This window comes from Vulpes lagopus, chromosome 17 (genome assembly GCF_018345385.1).
Source record: "Vulpes lagopus strain Blue_001 chromosome 17, ASM1834538v1, whole genome shotgun sequence".
Lineage (NCBI taxonomy): Eukaryota > Metazoa > Chordata > Mammalia > Carnivora > Canidae > Vulpes > Vulpes lagopus.
The window spans coordinates 40,128,892-40,150,309 of NC_054840.1; the positions used below are offsets into that span (position 1 = coordinate 40,128,892).

Consider the following 21,418-nt stretch of genomic DNA (forward strand, 5'->3'; position numbering starts at 1 on the left):
CCAAAAAATGTCTCGTGACCTCCCCTTTTATTCCTTAAAGTGGGATAAAAAAATCCTTACTCAGGAAAATGGTCACTAGCTCCCCAAGTGTCTCCCAAGTGTCATACCTCCTCTGAGTGAATTCAGGAGAGCAGACGCTGGACTATGTGCAACCAGTACACCCTCAGTGCCCCCAGCTTGACCGTAAAGCCACTAGGACTCACAGCACTGGGGGACGGCTAATTCATAACTAACGTGGAAGCTGACCCTCCCAAGCTGTACGTGTCTTCTCCGATCAGCACCTGTCACAGCTGTGTTTTGTTACACCCAACCTCAGAGGCTGCCTCCACCAAGAATTGTTTCCTGATCTTCCCATCTGGATGTGCCTCCCCTTTGGGATGCTCCAGCCCTTGGTCCTCTCTCATAGCTCATATCACAACTATGTAGTATTATAAGCTCCTTCACAACTAATGGCACTCCCACCCTCCTTCCAGTCAAACAAGACCCCTGGGGTTATAATTTCCATCTTATTTACACCTGACATTCCAGTAAAGCATGGTTGGATGCCATGATTCTCCACAGTAACTGCAGTTAAAATTTACTGAGCCCTTCGAGCGTGGGCATGCTGATAAACAGTTGATAGGAAGGATCTCAGTCTCATATGGTCTTTGTAATGACTTGTACAATTGTCACAGTATTATTATCCCCACTATAGGATACACAACCTCAGAGAAGGTCCATTTTGTTCCCCAAATGGGCCAAGCATGATTTCACCTCAGAACCCTTGCACTGGCTATTTCCTCTGCCCGGGCCCATGTTCCCCAGATATGCACATACTTCCTACCTCCTTGCTTCAAGGGTTTGCTCAAGACACCCTATCATGGGGAGCTTCCCGGTTGCCCCACCTTCTGACATCCCTACTTCCCTTACTCTTTCTCCCTATGGCTCTTCTTACTATAGAATAACCTACCCGCATTAGCCCATACCTCCAAGAGGACAGGGGCCTGGGCCTGTCTTGTTTACAGGTGTGTATCTACCACCTAGAGGAAGACCTGCACAAAACAGATACTCAGTAAATCCTTGTTGAATTAAACTTGACCATCTAAGGTAATTGAGCAAGTATCTGATAGAACCAAGCTAGTAACTGATGCACCCACATCTGGCCTCAACCATGCTCTTATCCACTGCCTTTTGTATTTGTGAACTCAAAGCAATGCAGGAATAATTCTTTTTTCTTCATCTGCAATTAAACTCACTATTCTTACTCATTCTTTTACTTGTTCATCCCTTAGATATTATAATTAGCCAGAGTCTATAATTAGCCAGACTTAGGCCAACATTCACTACTGTCAACATTTATGTGTTGGGTCCCACCTTTCCTTGTTTGCTAGCTTACTGCCCAGTCATCTTCCCGCCTGCCCCGAGACTTCTCTGCACCATCCTACCGGTTGGTATACACAGTTCCTGGGTACCATGTTTTCCTCCTGTTTTATGCCCTTACCCGGGATGCATCTGCCAAGTGCTGTAACTTTCTAGGAAAGGGGGCATAGGAAATCAATTTTGTCAGTACTAGCAAGACTGACTTGCTATCTGACTCTGCCTTTATATGGATAATTTGACTAGGTATAGATTTGAGGTAAATAAGAACTCTCCCCAGAACTTTGTGAGCACACCACCTGATTGTTGTTTACTCCCCAGGATTGCTACTGCAAGTCAGGTGGCATCTGTTTTATTTCTCTCCAGTGGTCTGAGAGTCTTTTATGTTGGTGCTTTGAAATTTCATGATGCAGAATGTGGAAATGTCCTATTCCGGGCATGGAGGCATTTCCTTTAAAGGTACAGGTCCCTCAGGTCTGAGGACTTGTGCCGTATTGCTTCTTTGGTCTTGCTTCCCCTCCATTCCCTTTCTGGGGCTCCAATAATGTGTTAGATCTCTTGGGTGTGTCTTGTATGCATTATTATTGCATTATTCTCAGAGTTTCTATCTCCTTCCCTATATGGCTATCTTCTGAGTATTTCCCAGTCATTCTATCAGATTTTTTATATGGGTAGTGATATTTTTACAGCCTATAAAGATTTTCTTGTTCTTTGATCCTCTCATGTATCACCCACTTCTTATTTAATAAACACAAGATCTTCTTAAATCCTTTTCAATACTGATCCTAAAGTTTTTCCTTGTTTCCTTTAATCTCTTTTACTCTGTAAATTATGTTTTTTTCTGAGATACAGTTCATTTTTCTATTTTCTTTCATGACACTAATTCTCCCCAATTCCTCAGTAATCCCTACTAATTTATCATATTTGAGAAAGAAAAACCTGGCAGTAGTTTCTCCTAATACAACATAAATGGAAGTATTTTCCACTAAATGTCCCTGAGTTAGACTTTATGATGGGGAGGGTGGGGCCTCCCCCCCTTCCAGCGTACCACCCACATGCCTGTGTGATATAAACTTTGTCTAGGTCACCAGCAGGCAAGAATGGGCTGGCATTCTTCTTGAGCATGAGAGGGTGAAGGGCAGCCCACCCCCCCTTCCAGCGTACCACCCACATGCCTGTGTGATATAAACTTTGTCTAGGTCACCAGCAGGCAAACCCGAGTCTACCTTTCCCTGTTTGTTCGGGAACAACTTTCTCAGTTTCTTCAGGAGACCACTCCTGTTCTTCACCCTGGAGTAAGCACTGGCTACGGGGTCGCCATCTTGATAGGAGGGAGGGTAAGGAGTGGGAGGAAGAAGTTGACTTAACGTGTGTCAAGCACCAACTTCCCATGAAGCTTCTATCATTAGCCTCATGTCTCTCCCTAAACCCTAGCTCAATTCTGACAATTGAGCGGGTCCAAGAATTCACTGAAGACAGCCAGTCCACCTCCACCATGCCGACAGAGCAGATTGTTGGGAGAAACTTCTACATTTTAATTGCTCATCACTCCTATCTATTTCGCTTTCTAGAAGATTTATGGCTTGCTTTTGATGAGACTCACCCGCTGGCCTCTGTGTTCTCGTCTCTTTTATGGCTTACCCATTGTAATTCTGTACTTTATTCTTCCAAGGCTCTGGACAGAGGGAGGCAAATGCATGGACAGAGTATGCCATCTTGAATCACTGTCTAAGATACGTTTTCATTTTTTAATTTACATTTTCCTGGTTCAGTTAAAGCATGATCAAAATCATGTAAGTGTAAGTGATATTGGAAAAGCTTTGATAGATTTCTACATAAGTTGCCACTTTACTACAAAGGTACAAAAAAGAACCGTTTGCCCCATTTTAACTAGCAAGGTCGCCGTGTGGTAGGAAGGCCAGGGGAGGTATTAGTTTCTGTGGATCAGCAAAAAAGACACCAGCTAGGTCTTCGGGGCCACTTAACATCCCAAACTCTTAGTTCCAGATCCAGCCACCAACTTACTGTAATGGGATGTTAAAATGATTGTCTCCCTGATGCAAGTTTGCTGTGGACATAAAGTAGACAGAATCAGGTATGAGTCTGAGAGCGACTTCACGAAGGATGTCTGATCATCACTTCTGTGCATCCTGAACTCTGGGAAGAGAGAGGCAGCAGGCTACAGGTTCAGAGGAGGTCTGCTGAAGAGAATTAGTCCCCACCCTCTCGGAGGGCAAGCCTGGAGACAGTGGGCTTCCATGCGGCCACCTGGATGTGAGGTCCCTGCCTATGAAGTGAGGTTCCAGAACGCTGGAGGCCAAATGGCTGACAGAACGATCACTTTGCTGGTGGAAGCGGGAGGAGGTCAATGTGCGGGGATTGGACATTGGGGTGCAGGATGCCAGACGCAGCACACGGGAGAGACTGTATTTATTATGTGCTGATCTATAAAATAGCCTGGACTGGGCGCCTGAGCTCTGAGAGCAAGAACTTCTGAGGAAGAACCGGCCCGAGGGCCACAGCCAGCAGGGAATGCAGTGGACTTCTGCAGCTGGGGACGAGGCCCCCAGGGAGAAAAATCCGCCTTCACTGCCTTTGAAAGGAGATTAAAGTGTTGGTTGATATCACAGGCTGATCGCATTCTAATGAATAAATCTAAACTAGAAATTTTTATTTTACTGAAGGGGGAGCAGAAGGTTCACAAAAACTGAGTGTTTGTCCATGGGGCAGGGAGGGATCGCCTCTGGGAAATGCAATTGAAAGGAGCAGTGGCAGCCAGATATCCTGTTGCATAGACCTCCCAAGTGGCAGGTGTTAAACAAACTGGCTCATTACTTGAGTAGAGTTCATGTTTCCTTTGAGAACCTGACAATGGAGACTGGAAAGCATTTATCTGGTATTTAGGTGGGGTTTCTTTCTTTCTTATAACAAGTGCGCCTGGGAGCATTAGCGCAAAGAATGGAATTGAAATCGCCAAATATGCGGAATTTGGGATTTATAGCATGTGACACATTCCAAATACTGAGTTGTAGGTCCACTTGGCAGAGGTAAAAGATGGACATGCCTTGACCAAATTCTTGTCCATATTAGCCAATTTTGATTATAATCACTGGTTAAGAATCTGCATTTAATTCATTTCATTTTTACCTCAAAATAAGCTTCTGATGTTTGATTGAACTTTAATACATATTTACAACTCAGATTTCTACTTTTAATAGGATTAATTTTGCTCTGAAGTAGGAAATGAAAGGATCATGCTGTTTTCATTACAGAAGTGAAGAAAAAATAGGTATAGGTGAAGTCATATTCAGTAGGATATTGACACATTTTTGAGATATTTTTGCTTGCTTCAAACTCACCAACTACTTAAATAAGTTAAAAATTGGCACTGTAGGGATGCTTGGCTGGCTCAGCGGTTGAGATCCCAGAGTCCCAGGATCGCGTCTCACATTGGGCTCTTTGCGTGGAGCCTGCTTCTCCCTCTGCCTGTGTCTCTGCCTCTATCTCTGTATTTCTCGTGAATAAATAACTAAAATCTTTTTAAAAATTGGCACTGTATTTCTACATTCTTGGTGTTTTTCTTCAGTAAGAAAAAATATACGGACTTATCCTTATATCATGTATATTTAAGAGTAAAGAGAAGTGGGACTCAAAGCGATCTGGGTTCAAATCACATCCCTGTCACTTCCAGCCAAGTAACTCTGGGCAAGGAACTTCTCATGGAGAAGCCTCAGTTTCCAGATCTGTAGAATGTGGCAAAAATCACACCTACCTCCCTAAGCTGCTGGAAACTACACGAGATACAATTTGCAAAGTGTCTGGCACAATGCCTGGCATGTAGCAAATGCTTTACATTGCAGTATGGGGCTTTTTAAAACATAATTTTATTCATCATGCACAAAATGAATAAATTTAACTTTTAAACTACAAAAAAAAAAGCAACCTATCTGTCAAGAGAATAATGTAGGATCTAGTTATGCCGTTCATTTAGCTTTCTTCGTCTATCATTTGTAAGTGATAATTTTTCAACAGTCACATTGCAAACTAAGTGTGTGTGTATGGGGGGCCGGGGGGATGGGAGCAGGGATTCCAGTGCCTTCCCAGGTGTTTCCCTGCTTGTTTTTTCTGGTCAATGTAACCTCTGCTCAGTCCCCAGAATGGAGTCTTTAAAGTGTAAATCAGATCATGTGGGCTGTCTGCTAGGGAAGTTACAGGCCCCTTATTACTCATCTCCCACTCTCCCCACCTCTACCATCCATGTCTGGCGCAGGAAACCCTGAACTGCTGGCAGTCTCTACCCATCACACTCCTCACCTTGTCTGCTCTTGGACTTGATTCCAGCTACCATTCTTCACAGTTCCATCTATGCCCCTTAGCTCTGGGGCTACCATCAAGGAAGCATCCATGGTACACATGACACTACCATGGGATGCCCCTGCAGGATGTTCCCACGGAACCAAAATCTACCTTGTCCCAGCATGGGAACTGAAATGGTCCATTCATCTATCTGGTCCAAATCCGGGTCTCTTGAGGGCAAAGATGACCTCTCACTCACCTCTGTATGTCCAACATAGAACCCACCATGTTTTCAGATCCAAAAGTTCTGCTTTGGGGACCCCTGGGTGGCTCAGCGGTTGAGCGTCTGCCCTCATCTCATGGCGTGACCCCAGGGTCCTGGGATCGAGTCTCACCTCGGGCTTCCCTCAGGGAGCCTGCTTCTCCCTCTGCCTATGTCCCTGCCTCTCTCTGTGTCTCTCATGACTAAATAAAATAAAATCTTAAAAAAAAAAGTTAAAAAAAAAAAAAAGATCTGCGGGATCCCTGGGTGGCTCAGCAGTTTAGCACCTGCCTTCAGCCCAGGGCCTGATCCTGGAGACCCAGGATGGAGTCCCACATCAGGCTCCACTTACGGTGCCTGCTTCTCCCTCTGCCTGTGTCTCTGCCTCTCTCTCTCTCTGTCTCTGTGTCTCTCGTGGATAAATAAATAAAATCTTTTTTTAAAAAAAATCTGCTCTTGTCTGAGGCAAGAACGAATGACTTCTTCCTTACACACCAAGTTAGCATGGTGGTATCATTAAATAAAATGAATGGACTTTTCCTGGGCCAGGAAATGTGCTCATACTTTATATACATTATCTTATTTATGTCTAAATTACACAAATAGATACATACCATTGTGACCCCCCCCCCCCGGGTGAGAGAGCCATTTCAAGAAGTGTGTAATGTACCTAACATTAGGGACCTTGGACAAGGCAGAGCTGGATTTCCACTCGGGCACTGTTTTATGAGATCCTGAGGAGGAGGAGGGGGATGTAGAAAGAAAACATTCTAAGTGATCTTTGGATCCTGAGGACGTAACACCTGAGAAATCACACTTTCCTACGTTGAATCTGAATCTGGTGTTTTCCCAGAGAGCTGGAACTCTGAGATTTCTGGCCATACTTCATAAAGTTTGGCCACTGGGAAGATCTAGTAGAAAATGTGGAAAAAAAATCAGCTTACTACAGCTGATGGCTCGAAATCCTCAGACAGAACTTTCAATCTCTGGAAGTGATTGAGCAATAAAAACTGCTTGGAAACATCCTGTACATTTTTTGTTTCCAGTTTTCCTCCTCCCCTTGTTCCATGAACCAATCCCTGCCTTCAATAGGATTTCCCCACCATTCTTCACTCAATCGGTTTCACCAATGTCATCAGTGGAACATGCCTTGTCTTCTTAATTGCATTAGACACAGTATATTAACCTTCAACCTTGAGACATGCTCTTCTTCTGGCTTCTAAGAAATGACATTGACTTACACTTCTGGTTATCCCTTTTTCTGCATCTTCTCAGCTCCCAGACCTGTACATCTGTGGAGCAATCGGCACACAATCCTTGGGACCTCTTCTCTCTACCCTTAATTCCCAGGAGATCTCTTCTAGATTCGTGGTCTTAAATATCATCTACCGGCTTTGATCTCTAGCCTGGGCTACCCCCTGAACTCCAACCCTTGGATTCAACTAAGTTCATGTGCATTTTGATTCTGTTAGACAGATACCACAAGTTCAAAACCAAGATCTTAATATTTACTAGCACGGCCTCAAATCCACCCAGAGTCCTCTGCCGCTGGCCCTACCTCAGTCGATGGGGACTCTGTTCTTTTGGGTGTTGGGTCTCCCTGAGTCTTCTGTCTTCCACCGACACCACATAGTCTGTGAGCCAATCTGCGCAGCTCTACCATGTATCTGCATTCAGAATTACACTACTTTTCATAACCTCCATGGCTACCATCCTAACCCAAGCCATGATCCTTTCTTGTTTAGATTACTGCAATAACCTCCTGACTGGCATTGTGGCTCCTGCTCTTGATCCCAATGCATTCTTCCACCAATAGCCAGAGAGACCCTGTTAGAAACAAGGTCAACTTATGTCACTCCTCAGTTCAAATCCTCAAAGGCTCCCGTGGATTTGGCACAGCCAACCATCTTAAGTCCTCATCAAGACTTACACTCTCTCTTTCACCCCCATCTGGCTGCTCGTGTCTTTTCTTTGCTCCCCTTCTCTGTGATCCACCCTTGCTATTCTACAACATACCAGACATACCCCCCACTTACCAGCCTTGGAACTTGCTACTCTTTCTGTTTCAGAACATGGTTCCCCACATTTTAATAGGGCCATCTCCCTTACATCCTTCAGGACTGACTCAAAAGTCACCTTCTTTTTTTTTTTTTTTTTTAATTTTTTTTTAATTTTTATTTATTTATGATAGTCACAGAGAGATAGAGAGAGAGGCAGAGACACAGGCAGAGGGAGAAGCAGGCTCCATGCACCGGGAGCCCGACGTGGGATTCGATCCCGGGTCTCCAGGATCGCGCCCTGGGCCAAAGGCAGGCGCCAAACCGCTGCGCCACCCAGGGATCCCTCAAAAGTCACCTTCTAATTAGAGCTTTCCCTGGCCACTCTACCAAACTATTTATCCTGCTGATTTTCTGTCTTCTCCATTTGAAATGAGGCTAGGGATTTTGGTTGATATTGATCACTGCTCTATTGCCAGGGTCTAAATCATTTCGGGAACATAAGAGGTGCTTAATAATTAGTGAATGAATTAACTCATTCAATAGTGAAATTCACTCCTTCTCCCATATTTGTACTTCGTCATTACCAGTGACAAATCTCAAAAATCACAACCCTGAAAATCCAAAAGCTATTTTTCAGTCTTGACTTTAATTGTGCTTTCAATTAGCAAACCAGGTGGCTCCAAACTTTACGACGCCTGGAATGATATCAAGCACACAGATTAGATATGGGAGGGGGGTCCCAAAGCTCCAATATTCCTGATCTCTTGCAAATGTTAGAGTCTGTCCCCCTACCTTTTCCGGGACATAGCTTTCTAATTTCTAAATGGGGAATATGATCTTATGCTGCTCAAGTATTTATGTAGAGTTATAGAGTAATTTTAAACTCAAAAAACACCAGCAGCAATTTACATGAGAAAATCTTTAAATGAATATTTAAAAGCATGCATTTTAAACAAAATAATTCAAACATTAAAAGTGTTCATTGAGCTCTAAAATTAAGACTCATCAATGGCACACAGATTTTTTTTTTCCTACCAGGTAGCATGATGAAATATGGTCAGAAAATCTGAAAAAAAAAATATGGAAATGCACAGGCAAGAAGAGACGGCACATTGTGTCCACACAATGTGTCCACATTGTGTCCACATTGGAATTGTGTGGACTTCAGGGAAGTGCTCAGTACGTCCCTACCCTCAAACACACACACACACACACACACACACACTCCACACCAAATCCTCAGAAACACTCATTCCAGATTTTACTGAGAGTAAGCGATTTTCGCAACATATTTACTTTTAAAACCTCTTCCTAAATTCAGTAACATAAAGAGGACTGAGGCTTTCCTTCTGCCCCATTCACACTCCCCAAACTCTCCAGCAGACCTGTATTCATTCCCCGTTTTCTCCAAGATGATTAAGTGGAAGAAGCACCTGTTTGGGATATATAATCAGGAGGAGAAAGAACTGGAAGTTAAGCTCTTGGGCACAGGAAACCAAAGGGCTGTTAGCAAGCCACAGGGCTCTCTGGGACTAAGGCTCCTCCCCCTGGCGGCTGAGGAGGGCAAAGAGGGAGGCTTTTAGTCCTCTGCAAGCTGGGTAGCTGGTTCCCCACTCCTTGACTGATTTAGTAACTTGTTTGACAAATGTATAAGACAAAGTTTCCAAACTTATATACACAAAGTTTCCATACGGGTCTCCTAGCCACCTCTGCCATCCATCCGGACTGCTAATCCTGAGTCCTTACTTTATAGATATGTTGGTGCCGCCACTGGGTTGGCATTAATGATCATCTACCTCCAAAATTCTCTTACAGAGCGTGAGAGAGAATATTTTCATTTGGGTAAACACAGCTAGCATAATTTGCGGGCAGCAGAATTCCAGCCTGCGTCCTGTTATACCAGGCCAATCCACACTGGCAATTACTGCGCTGAATTAAAGAAGCCCTTGGACACCTGCCTCTTGTATGCAACAAGTTCCTTTTAAAAAAAAAAAAATCCTATTTATCTTCACAGTCATCTATTTATGTCAAGAAAGGAAACATATGAGCACAGCATCTGTTACTAGAGTGACACAATTACCAAATACTTTCATAAGAGGGGAAAAAATCAACAATAACTCCCTTTCGTTGTCAGGTGCTTTAGGAGACAAAACATTAGTCTTTCAATCACAGTGTCTTGTTTAAGCTGAACAGATGGTGCTACCAGCAGAGAATCACCAGCTCAGCCTGGTCTTTGATGGGCATAAGGACCACAGGAATGTCACCTCCTCTGAACTGGCAGAGATAAGCAGGTTTCTTATCACAGATTCAGGCCAGCCCACCCCCTCTGTCCCTGTGATAAGCAGGTAGCAAATTCAAGGGACTTCATTACTAGTCACTTTCCCCCCGTTGTCAGACTCTATGTCAATACAACGACCTAGGTATGGGGCAGTCCTTTACTTTTCCCAGTAACTAAATTCAGACAAAATATGTAAAGACTTGAATAAATTAGAGCCATAACAAAGTGGTAATGATCCAAGGCAGTGAATCGTTGTTTACTTTTTCACTACTATGGAAATCTACGTAAACTGAATGATGGCCGCTTTGGGCAAATCTCACGTTTTTCTACAGGGAAATGTAGGTAACTATAGGCGATCGCCCAGATTTTGCGTTTTTTATTTGCTTTGCTCGTTTTCTGGATATCATCAACAGGTCTGTGTGGTTCTCTGTGGGATCTGACTTCATTCAGGGATGGCTTAGCCTTCAGATCTGGGGGCAGAGGGAGGGAGAGGGGAACCGAGGCAGAGGCTCAGGCTGGTGGGGGAGCCAGCGAGGCCCGAGTGAGGGGCCGCGTCGCCTCCGTGAAGCTCGGGCACGGCTGCGTTTGGACACCGTGGGCCAGGGACGCCCGGCCGCCCCCACCCTGCGGACCCCCGGCGGGTGCGCTCGGTGCGCTCGGGCGGCGCCCCGCGGCGGGCCGTTACCTGCCAGGCTGCCCGGCCTCTGGAGCGTGGCCGTGGCGTACAGCTCCTGCGAGTGCTTGCTGTACTGCTCGGACGCGTGCACCAGGCGCTTGGTGGGCGACAGGGTGGCGTACGTGCCGATGGTGGAGCTCAGCTGGTGGATGGGCGACGAGGAGATGGTGGACTGCACGGTGGGGGGCGAGGTCACGCGGATCGGGGACAGGCCGGCCGAGGACACGACGATGTTGATGGGCGAGCTGGTGCTGTAGGACTTGGCCAGGCGGCTGGGCGACTGCTTGGGCGAGGAGCCGCGCGGCGCGGCGTAGGCGGCGCCCTCGGGGGCCGAGCCGCCGCGCTGCAGCTTGGTGGGCGAGCCCCCCTGCGGGGCGGCCAGCGGGGAGCCCCCGCGCGGCGCGGGCAGCGTGGAGCTGGAGTAGTAGAGCGCGGCGGCGGCGGCGGCGGCGGGCGGCGCGTCGGGCAGGTGGAAGGCGCTGCCCAGGCTGGGCGCGAACGGCTCCCGCGGCGGCGGCGGCGGCGGCGGCGCGGGCTCGGGCCCCGCCAGGTGCGCCGCGCGGCTCGAGGTGCCCTGTGCGCGGGAGAGGAGAGAACACGCGCGCTTAGCCAGCGGGCAGCCCGCGCCCCGCCCCTCCGCCCTCCGCGCGGCCCGGCCCGGCCCGGCCCGGCCCCGGGCGCCCCCGGCCTTCGCGGGCGGGGCCTGCTGCGACCGCAGGGACCCGCAGGCGGAGGGGCGGGGCGAGGGGGTCACGTCTGGCGAGGGGGACAGCGTCGTGCTTCCAGGCCTAGGACGTCTCTGGACAGCAGAGGCATCGCACCAGTCACCTGCGGACCCGCGGAAGGCCGCCCGACGGGCCATCAGCATCTGCGCGGACGCAGTCACGATCCGCTCGTCCTCTGGGAAGTCAAGGCACCAGGTCCCCCACCTCCACCCCCACGGTCATCTCACTGGACACAGGCTCCACCTCCAAAATTGGTTAAGTCGCATACTTATCTGGAGAACATCGACAATAAGCATACTTCTCAGAGTTTATTCTGTTGCTACTGTCGTATTGAGTCTTCTTTTTTGGGCCCGGGAAGTGAAAAGGAGGGAAAAATATGAAGTCAAAATAAATAGCCCTTGATCTTTCAGTATTTAAAAAAAAAAAAAAAAAAGCGCTTCTAGAGGAGTCAGAGCAATTGCAAATGAAAGACTAAAAAAGCCTCCCTTTTCTAGATTTTAACCCTGGGCCGCAATTCTTTCAGCATCTCTCTCTCTCTCTCTCTCTCTGGCTTTGAAGAGCCCCCTGCAGCTGTGTCTTCAAATTGAAAGCCAGTTGCCTCTCATTTATTTACAAGAACACAAAAGACAACAAGGGCTGGGGTGGAGCTGGAGAGACAGTTGGAGGGGAAAGCACTCTCCTTGAATCTTGTCCAGAGACAAATTTGCATGCGAATGAAAACACTACATTGTCAACCACTTCTGGGCAGGAGGTCTGGGATCTTCCAGGCTTTCCCGGGGGAGCAGAAAGGTTTTTGAGAGCAGCCTGGTGTGAAAAGGAGGTAGGACTGTGCACAGGGAAAGAAACTGGGAAAGAAGGTTTGGAAATTAGGGGTGAGAACTGAGTGGGAAGGAGGAAGTGGGTAAGATGCAGGGAAGGGGGAGAGAGACGGAACAGATGCCATCCATTAAAAGTTTCAGTGCTGCCTCTCCACCCGCTTTGGAATGGCAACTGGCAAATAGCAGCCTGGGCACCTCCATCCACACACACATCACATCCCAAATGTTATCTGGAGGTCAGGTTCATGGGAAGATTCGAGGGAGTTAATGCGGCAAAATCAAAATCCTCTATAAGGGCAGTGGATGAGAGGGGACAAATGGTTTGTCAAAAGGCACTGTGTACGTCTCTGCGTGCACGCACTTATATGTGGTGTATGTATTTTACATTTTTGTGTATATTCTGTTTCAGTCCACTGACATGCTCTCCTTGAGCAAACTCTAGTCAGGATCCTCTGAACTCTCTTCTCCAATAGCCCCTGGTTCTGGGAGCTTCTGTGTTCATCTCTGTGTTGCCCAGGCTTAGCAACATCCCGTGCAGTCAGTGTAGCCAGAAGGCCCCAGGCTCCATGGCGGATGGCCCTGCATGTGGGACCCGGTGCCTCATGCCCCGCTAGCTGCCAGGTGCCTTCTCAGCATGGGGTGGGGGGGCAGTCAGAGTCCCCTTCCGCCTGATGTTTCCTCCTAGCAATTTTCTGCCCACTGACTCCACCCTGTAAATCCTACTTTTCCTCATTGAAGTAAGGATAGGACCTAGTTCATTACCACGATCTCTTTTCCCCTACTAAAGGAGGGATTTTTTTTTCCTGAATAAAATCTATATTTACCACTTTAATGTCCAGCCCTAGTTCTCCTTTAACACCATGGAGCAATTCTTTTGAATGTAATGGTAAGAGTGAAAGTGAAATGTAAACACCACACCTTTGTTCAGTAAGGGGTCTCCAGCCACTAGAACAAGGCCTGATTCCTAGTAGAGATACCGTGGATATTTGCAGAATAAAGGAATAGTTAATAGAGCTGGTCCCAAGTCCTTGGCATTGGCAATGGGGACAGGGGTGGGGGGGATGTGTGGAGGATGGTGGAGAAGCTCTCAGAACTGGTGTGCTCATCCTGAGCCCCGAGATAGATTCTGGCATCATCCAGAGTCATAAGGGTGCTGCTTGCTTCCAGTTTTGCTTCCATCCCAGCAGAAGGTCTGAGCATGAAATGTATAGGCTGGGCTCTCGAACCTGACTGCAGGTTAACCTTCAGCGGAGGAGCTTTTTAAAAAATCTATGTATGCATGCTATACTCTAGCCATTCACGTGATCTCTGGAGGTGGGACTCAAGCATCAGGCTTTTTAGGAAGCTCTCCAGATGATTCCAGTGTGCATCCAAATAGAAGAGCAACTTCTCCCTAAAGCAGTGGTTTTCCAAGTGTGGTCCCTGCCCACTATCAGCATCAGCCCACCCTTATGGAATCAGAAATTCTGGGACAGGGGTCCAGGGAGCTGTTTTAACAGGGTTTTGCGTCTGTGTGTGTGTGTTTTAAAGATTTTTAAAATCGGGATCCCTGGGTGGCACAGCGGTTGGGTGCCTGCCTTTGGGCCAGGGCGCGATCCTGGAGACCCGGGATCGAATCCCACGTCAGGCTCCCGGTGCATGGAGCCTGCTTCTCCCTCTGCCTGTGTCTCTGCCCCCCTCTCTCTCTCTCTCTCTGTGTGACTATCATAAATAAATAAATAAATAAAAATTTAAAAAAAAGTAAAAAAAAAATAAAAAATAAAGATTTTTAAAATTTAGTTTTGAGAGACCCAGAGAGAGGCAGAGACATAGGCAGAGGGACAAGCAGGCTCCCTGTGGGGAGCCTGTTGCAGGACTGGATTCCAGGACCCTGGGATCATGACCCAAGCCAAAGGCAGACACTCAACACCTGAGCCACCCAGGCGCCCCTGTTTTAACAGGTTCTAAAGGTGATTATGGTGCTCACTAGTTTATAAGCCACTGATCTAGAAGAGATTCTGATTCAGGGGTCTGGAGTGAGCCTGAGAGCCCACATTTCTAACAATCTCCCAGGGAAGGCGGATGCCGCTGATAGGAGAACCACCGCTAAAGCTGTAGACGGAGACCTTCTTCCTTCACTTGTTTTCTGAAGATCTCCTGGGGCCTAAGCTACATTCCACTGTGCAGAACCCAGCTGACAAGTAGCAGAAAAGCCTACAACAGAAATTTTCTCTAAACTTTTCCCACAGGAGCATAAGGAGGAGAAAGAACCACAGAGGCTCTTCAGAGAGTCCCCTGCATTGGAACAAAGCCTTTGGAACAGATACTTTGTGCTATGTCTTGGATATATAACATTCAGAATAACCCTATGTGACATTAACGATGCCATTACCAAGTTGCATAATTTTTAATAAAACGAATACTCAAGTATACTGATATAAATTAAAATAACACTACGTAGAACTCTAGGATTTAAACACTAGAATGATGCAGGAAATAGGAAAACCCTGATCACGCTTTGCACACATTTGATTTCCCTCAATCTGTTGGAACGTCTAGTCTCAGGAGCGCCAATTGCTAAATATTATTGTCTCAAAAGATTCCTTAAACGGCCCCTAAATCTGTGGATGTTTTGAGAACTTCCATAATAGCTCCAGATATTTTGATAGGCTATAGCAGCCAATTAAAAAAGTTTTTTAAATATTGTAGGATCTTGGTGAAGTTTTTGTCACTTTTTTACACGAAAAAAATTAAAACATAAAAGATATTTATATGCTCTTTAGGATTAGTATTGTTCATGTCGGAAATGTTCTGCCCAATATGGTTGCCACTAGACACAGAAGCCTACTGGGTACTTAACATCAGATTTTAACACATATTTAATTTTAATTAATTTGAACTTAAATAGGCAAATGTAACTGGTGGCCTACCTTACTGGACTTTTATATCAGCCCCTCTGCAGTTTACAATAAATAACCTGGGGGTGTTAGGCTCCATCTGGATGGCTGTGGAAATAATAAGGGCCCAAGAACGGTTCTTTGGTTACACAGAGAATTCTGTTTCTTCAGCATCAATTGGACAAAAGCAGTAGTCTTTTGGGAGCTTGTTTCCACTCTTGTGGTTATGTTTTGTCTCATTACGTAATTTTATTTAGCAACTCTTAGCCAGTTAAGGATACAAAATCCGTGCCTCAGACCCAAGTTTGTTACTACCCAAGTCACTGTGTTAAAAATAAGTAGATTTTTAACACGCATAATATGTCACCCACTTAACTGTCATGGGAGCTCAATTTTACCTTAAAAGTATATTAACACCATAGGGATGCCAGGTGGCTCAGCAGTTGAGCAGCTACCTTTGTTTGGCCCCGGGCGTGATCCTGGTCCAGGGATCCAGTCCCTCACTGGGCTCCCTGCAGGGAGCCTGCTTCTGTTTATGTCTCTGCCTCTCTCCCCGTGTCTCTCATGAATAAATAAATAAAATATTTTTTTAAGTATATTAACACTATGCTACTAGACATCCGATTTTATTTTTTTTTTTAAGATTTTATTTATTTATTCATGAGAAACACACACAGAGAGAGAGAGAGAGAGAGAGAGAGAGAGAGAGAGAGAGAGAGAGAGAGAGACAGAGGGAGAAGCAGGCTCCATGCAGGGAGCCCAATGTGGGACTCCATCCCTGGTCTCCAGGATCAGGCCCTGGGCTGAAGGCAGTGCTAAACCACTGAGCCACCCGGGCTGCCCTAGACATCCAATTTTAAAGGTAGAGTTCCAAAACTTCACTTAAAAAAAAAATCCCAAAAAAGTAACATCAACAAAAACCTCATGACTATTAAACCTTCTCCTCTAAGGATATTTGCAAATGCATTAAAAATTGAAGTAATCTTTTTATTGATGATGAGACCCTTAAAATGATATAAAAATGTCTATATACTTAGAGCAGATTGTTCCCCAATACTATATTGGGTCATAGTATGAGCTTTTGAGAAGGACAATTTCTGTTGGTGTCTCCATTCTCGGTTCTTTGGAACAGACCAACCCAGAGGGCTACTTTATTTGCTTTTCCTACCCCTCCAAAATAAGAGACACACCTATGTGACATTAACAAGGAACTAGAACATTGTCAAATAGACACTCTGGTTAAATAGTTTCCAATGGGCTGAGTTTGGTGTACACTAAATGTCTTTCCTTTCTTGCTTCCCATTATGGAAAATCATCAAGAGAAAAGTGAAACATTACTTCCAGTTCCAATGGATACTTTATGAACATTCTATCTCATGTAAAAAAAATGTAGATATTTTTAAAAAATGAGACATAAACAAAACACATAACTTATCAAAGCTCTTATAAATTAGGTATTTCATCTGCATAATAGTTATAAGTTTTGGATGGGACAGATTTAGAATCACTATAGTAATTTGTATATTGTATGTTTGCATGAGTTTGTGTATATATATATATATATATATATATATATATATATATATATATGTGTGTGTGTGTACATTGAAGCCTCTTGCGTAATTGTGGAGTGCTTTTCATACCTATTTGATGAAACTGTTTAAAGGGGAGAATATAAGGGCCCCTACGTGGCTCAGTGGTTGAGCATCTGCCTTCAGCTCAGGGTGTGATCCCGGGTCCTCGGATCAAGTCCCGCATTAGGCTCCCTGCATGGAGCCTGCTTCTCTCTCTGCCTATGTCTCTGCCTCTCTCTGTGTGTCTCTCTTGAGTAAATAAATAAATAAATAAATAAATAAATAAATAAATAAATCTTTAAAAAAAAAGGAGAGGAGAATGTATTTTCAAAATCTAGTACAAAGAATATTAAAATGGGAGTTTAGGTAATATATACATTATTCCCAATACTCATTAACCAACAGTATTCAAGATCCATGCATTAATGCATTCTCTAACTCAATAAATCATTAACTAGCAATTGTTATATTTCATGTACAAATGAGGAGTGTGTTCTTGAAGGCCTCTCTGCAATCCTTTTAGGTGAAATATTTTACCTTGACATTATTCTGGAGATCTATCATTATTTGTACAGAATAATACCAGGCTAACAATTATGACTTGTTCTTTTCTAGAAGTTTGAGCGCCTGAAAATATGGTGTTCTTGGACTAGAACGTGGCATTGGCCTAAACATGGAGCAGAGTTGCTTTCTCATCCCTTCACATTTTATCTTCTGTAAAGGGAGTAGAAATGGGCCTGGGAGGTGACATGGGGAAACAAATTCTCCATACTCAGACCTATTTAATCCTCATTCTTCGGAGATTGGGCAGTGCCAAAAAACCACAACAAAACCCTGCTATGCTGCAGCCAGTTAACAAAAGACTTGACAGCCGGGCTGTCTAAGGAATCTTGACTTCAAATCATGAGTAAGCTGTGTCATTGTGGTAAACACCACATTTTATAAAGAGGTCCATGATTTATGGGCAGTCCTCGTGAAGATGCATTTAGACTTGCCAAGTTTCCTGGAATTGTCAGCAAGGTCCCTAACTCTGGGTCAGGAGGAGTATTTGCCCAGAATGCTGGGCAGCCGGGCTGACACTGTCAGGAATGGGCAGTTGAACTCCCTGTGGAGTCCCAGAGGGAGCCTGATGACTTGGGATCAGCTGTCCATTCCCCTACCAGCCGTATCCATCACTGTCATTTTCCCGGAATTACCATCAGTCTGCTGAGCCTAATAATTCATGACGCAGATATTCCTGGTTGTGGTGGCTAAGGAGGTCCTGGGCAAAAACAATGTTGTGAGAGGCAGAGCTGAAGGAGCCTTTCAGAGGAAGGCAGAGGCAAAAGGCCAGTGGGAGAGAACCCACACAGAGAGATGATATTGACTGGATGAGGAGGGGGTGCATGGCTGTTCAAGAGAATGCAAATAAGAAAACAAAAGCAATGACTGAAGAATATTTGTCTGATGAGTTAAGAGGTCAGAATAGTCTTTAAATGCTAAAAAAAATCCCCAAAACCAAAACAACAGAACAGGGCTTGAAGATGACATCTTTGATTAAATACGTTTCTAAACCAGAACAATCTGGTATTAGCAACATGCTGTTGATTAAAACATCTGAGAACATGCGGAACTTTCCTAGAGCAACTCTGTACACTCAGGTAGATAAAGCCATTTACCCCCGCGACTTGGAAAAGAAAAGATACCATGACTTCCAGTAATGCCAACAGTCTCATTTAGGTATAGTACAAAATGTTCCTCTCATACAACACAATTAAAAAGAATCTATATTCCCAAATAAGTTCTGTGCCCTTGAACTTATTCATTGGGATGAATTACACTCACTGGAATCCTACTATCCTTGCTCCCCCAATTTTGGTTATCTTCTCTCTTGAAATTAACTTTAGAAGAAATGCCACTCTTCCCAAATAATTTCCAAGGTAGAAAATCCTAGTGCCGTGAGAAAGGTCTGATTTTGGAAATAACCAAGTAAAATCATCGAGAGCCTTGTCTAGCAATTCCCCTGGGGAGCACTGGTTCTGGTAACAACAAACACAAAACATAAAGAGACCACTTCTGTTCACACTGTCCCTGGAGTCATCACTGCTGGATTTACCTGGTGGTGGTGACCTTGCATGGACAGTGACAGCTAGTGCCCAGAACAAAGTAAACTTCATTGGAAAATCAAGGAATTTGGAAGGAATTCCTTCTTCAGAAGAGAACAATTTAGTGAAAAGGTCCATAAGAGCTATAATCTTTGAGATAAAAATGGAGACCACTCTCATTGCTTTCTCTTTGCATCAGGGTCCCACAATTCAAGAGAGAGGGTGCAAGAGAGCAGGTGCTCTTGCAAACCTTTCATCCTTGTCACTGCAGTGAGAAGGAGGAGCTTGTGGATCTATTTTCCCAGGGTTTCCCAGACACTAGTACAAACCAGGTGGTGCAGATTTTTGCATCCTGGGTGATGATTTTTCCTATCCTCTGTCCTCCCTATACTAAAGGTATGATTAGGGTCATTATCCATAAGTATTCAGAAAAGTATTTCATATGGCCATTAAAAGGATCTACCAAAAATAAATAAATAAATAAAAATAAAAGGCTCTACCAATGGAGGGGTGCCTGGGTGGCTCAGACACTTGAGTGTCCGTCCGACTCTTGATTTTGGACTGGGTCATGATCTTGGGACTCTGAGACAGAGCTCTGCCTTGGAGTCCTCACTCAATAAAGAGTCTGCTTGAGATTCTCTCCCTCCCTCCCCCTCTGCCCCTCCACACACCCAAGTGCCCACCAAATAAATACATCTTTTTAAAACAGCCTCTACCAATGGAAAAAAAAATAATGACATGGCTTATGTGAATTTATCTTAAAGAATATATAAGGAGGGATTTCTGGATGGCAACATTTTCTAAAGAACTAATAATCTTGGCAAAAATATAGAACAAAAACCTTTTATTTCAGCAAGAGGTTCATTCAGTATTTACTTTAAGAAGTCAAATATTTGCTTAGAGGAGGAAATGCTCTAGTACAACACATACATACTCGTTGTAATCCCTGCAACGAGAGATGTTTCAATTACTGAAGCCAGATTAAATATAGTTATGCTGGAAACAGAAAATGGATAAGAAAGATTTTAAAGCAGAATAATGAGAAAGGATTTCCAATAGGTGGTCATTGGAAAACTATCTTAGAAACAAATGAATTCCCCGTTTCCCACAAACATGCCAAAGAAAGTATACAAAATGGCGTGATTTATCCTCTAAATGCTACATACAGCATTATCCTACACTAAATACATCCCTGTGATTTTGTGTTTTCCACGTCCATTGGTGACTTTTCTCTCCCTAAGTATTACCAAACAACAACTTTGCTCATAATTAAGCAAACGGGAGTGATGGCATATGCACCTATGACCCTTTTCATTCAACGGTCAATACATAGGTGTTTATTGGGGATTTGCTCCACCTTTGCACCGTGTGGGTCTCTGTCCACCGAATCACCATCCATGGAGCTCTCCATCCCCCTGACCTCACATTTACCTGACATAAGACTGCACCAATAAGCAACACTCCATATTCAACAAACACACACCCGCTGGCACAAGTGAGCAGATGGTATTTTTATAATTACAATATAGTCTAAATGACGTAAAAGTCAGCGCCACATTAAATAAGTGGGCCAGATCAACAAGAAATGGCAATTTTGCTTCTGAAAGAGCTTGCTGCTTTTCTAGGATATCCACTATTGTCCAGTTTTATTTGACGAAACTGTCATACAAGTCTTAATTTCCGGTAGCAAGCAGGCATTTTTCTAGGATCATAAATGTGCACACACTTACTTCAGTTCTGCTGATGGACACAGGAGTGGTTTAAAAATCTTTAGGCTCCGGTGCTGCTTTGCTAGTGCCCTTGAACAGGTGCATACTTTCACATCTCTTGCATATTTTGTTTCTTGGAGGGAAGAAATGCTTGGTGAGACCACTTCATGTATGGATGTGGGGAGCAACCGACATTTTTAGAGTGATTCCTCTATTCCAAAAGTTTTATATTCAGCGTTTCATATAACCCACAGGAAATTTTATGTGAGCAGAAGCAGACAAAGCCTGGAGGAGAGCCAGCTTCTCTACCTGCTCTCTACCCACAACCTCTGCAGGAGGATTATAAAGAATAAGGCTGGGTTTGAGGGGCCTGATGAACCCCGGGCCAGTTACCTGCGATACGGAGATCCACTGCGCATGGCGTCTGCTCTTGCAGCAACGCAATCTGATGGGAAGAAACTCTTCTGCAACTCACTCTGGGGTGTTATATGTGCTATGGCGGAATGATGCTCAACGGGTAAGTCAGGCTCCTCATATAAAAGACAAGATCCTCACAGAGAACTACTGGGTTTCCCACCCCTTTGAGAGCCCCTGCACCCCACTTTAGCCACCCTGACCTCCTTGCTGTACTGTCAACATTCCAGGCCACCTCATCCGGGAGCCACTGCATTTGCTGTCCCCATGACAGCCATCCAGCTAGCTGTTCTCTCTATACCTTCAAATCTTTCCCGACTGTTTCCTTCTGCATGAGGCCTGAGGCCACA

At 44.9% G+C, this 21,418-nt stretch overlaps 1 protein-coding gene across 5 annotated transcripts in view; it reads right to left on the reverse strand.

Moving 5' to 3' along the window:
• Positions 1-21,418, reverse strand: part of CTNND2 (catenin delta 2) — a 901,977-nt gene that overhangs the window by 394,145 nt on the left and 486,414 nt on the right. For all 5 annotated transcript variants that reach the window (XM_041732004.1, XM_041732005.1, XM_041732002.1 and 2 more), the window contains one exon: positions 10,878-11,442. In XM_041732004.1, coding sequence (XP_041587938.1) covers positions 10,878-11,442 — 565 coding nt within the window. The remainder of the gene's footprint in view (positions 1-10,877; positions 11,443-21,418) is intronic.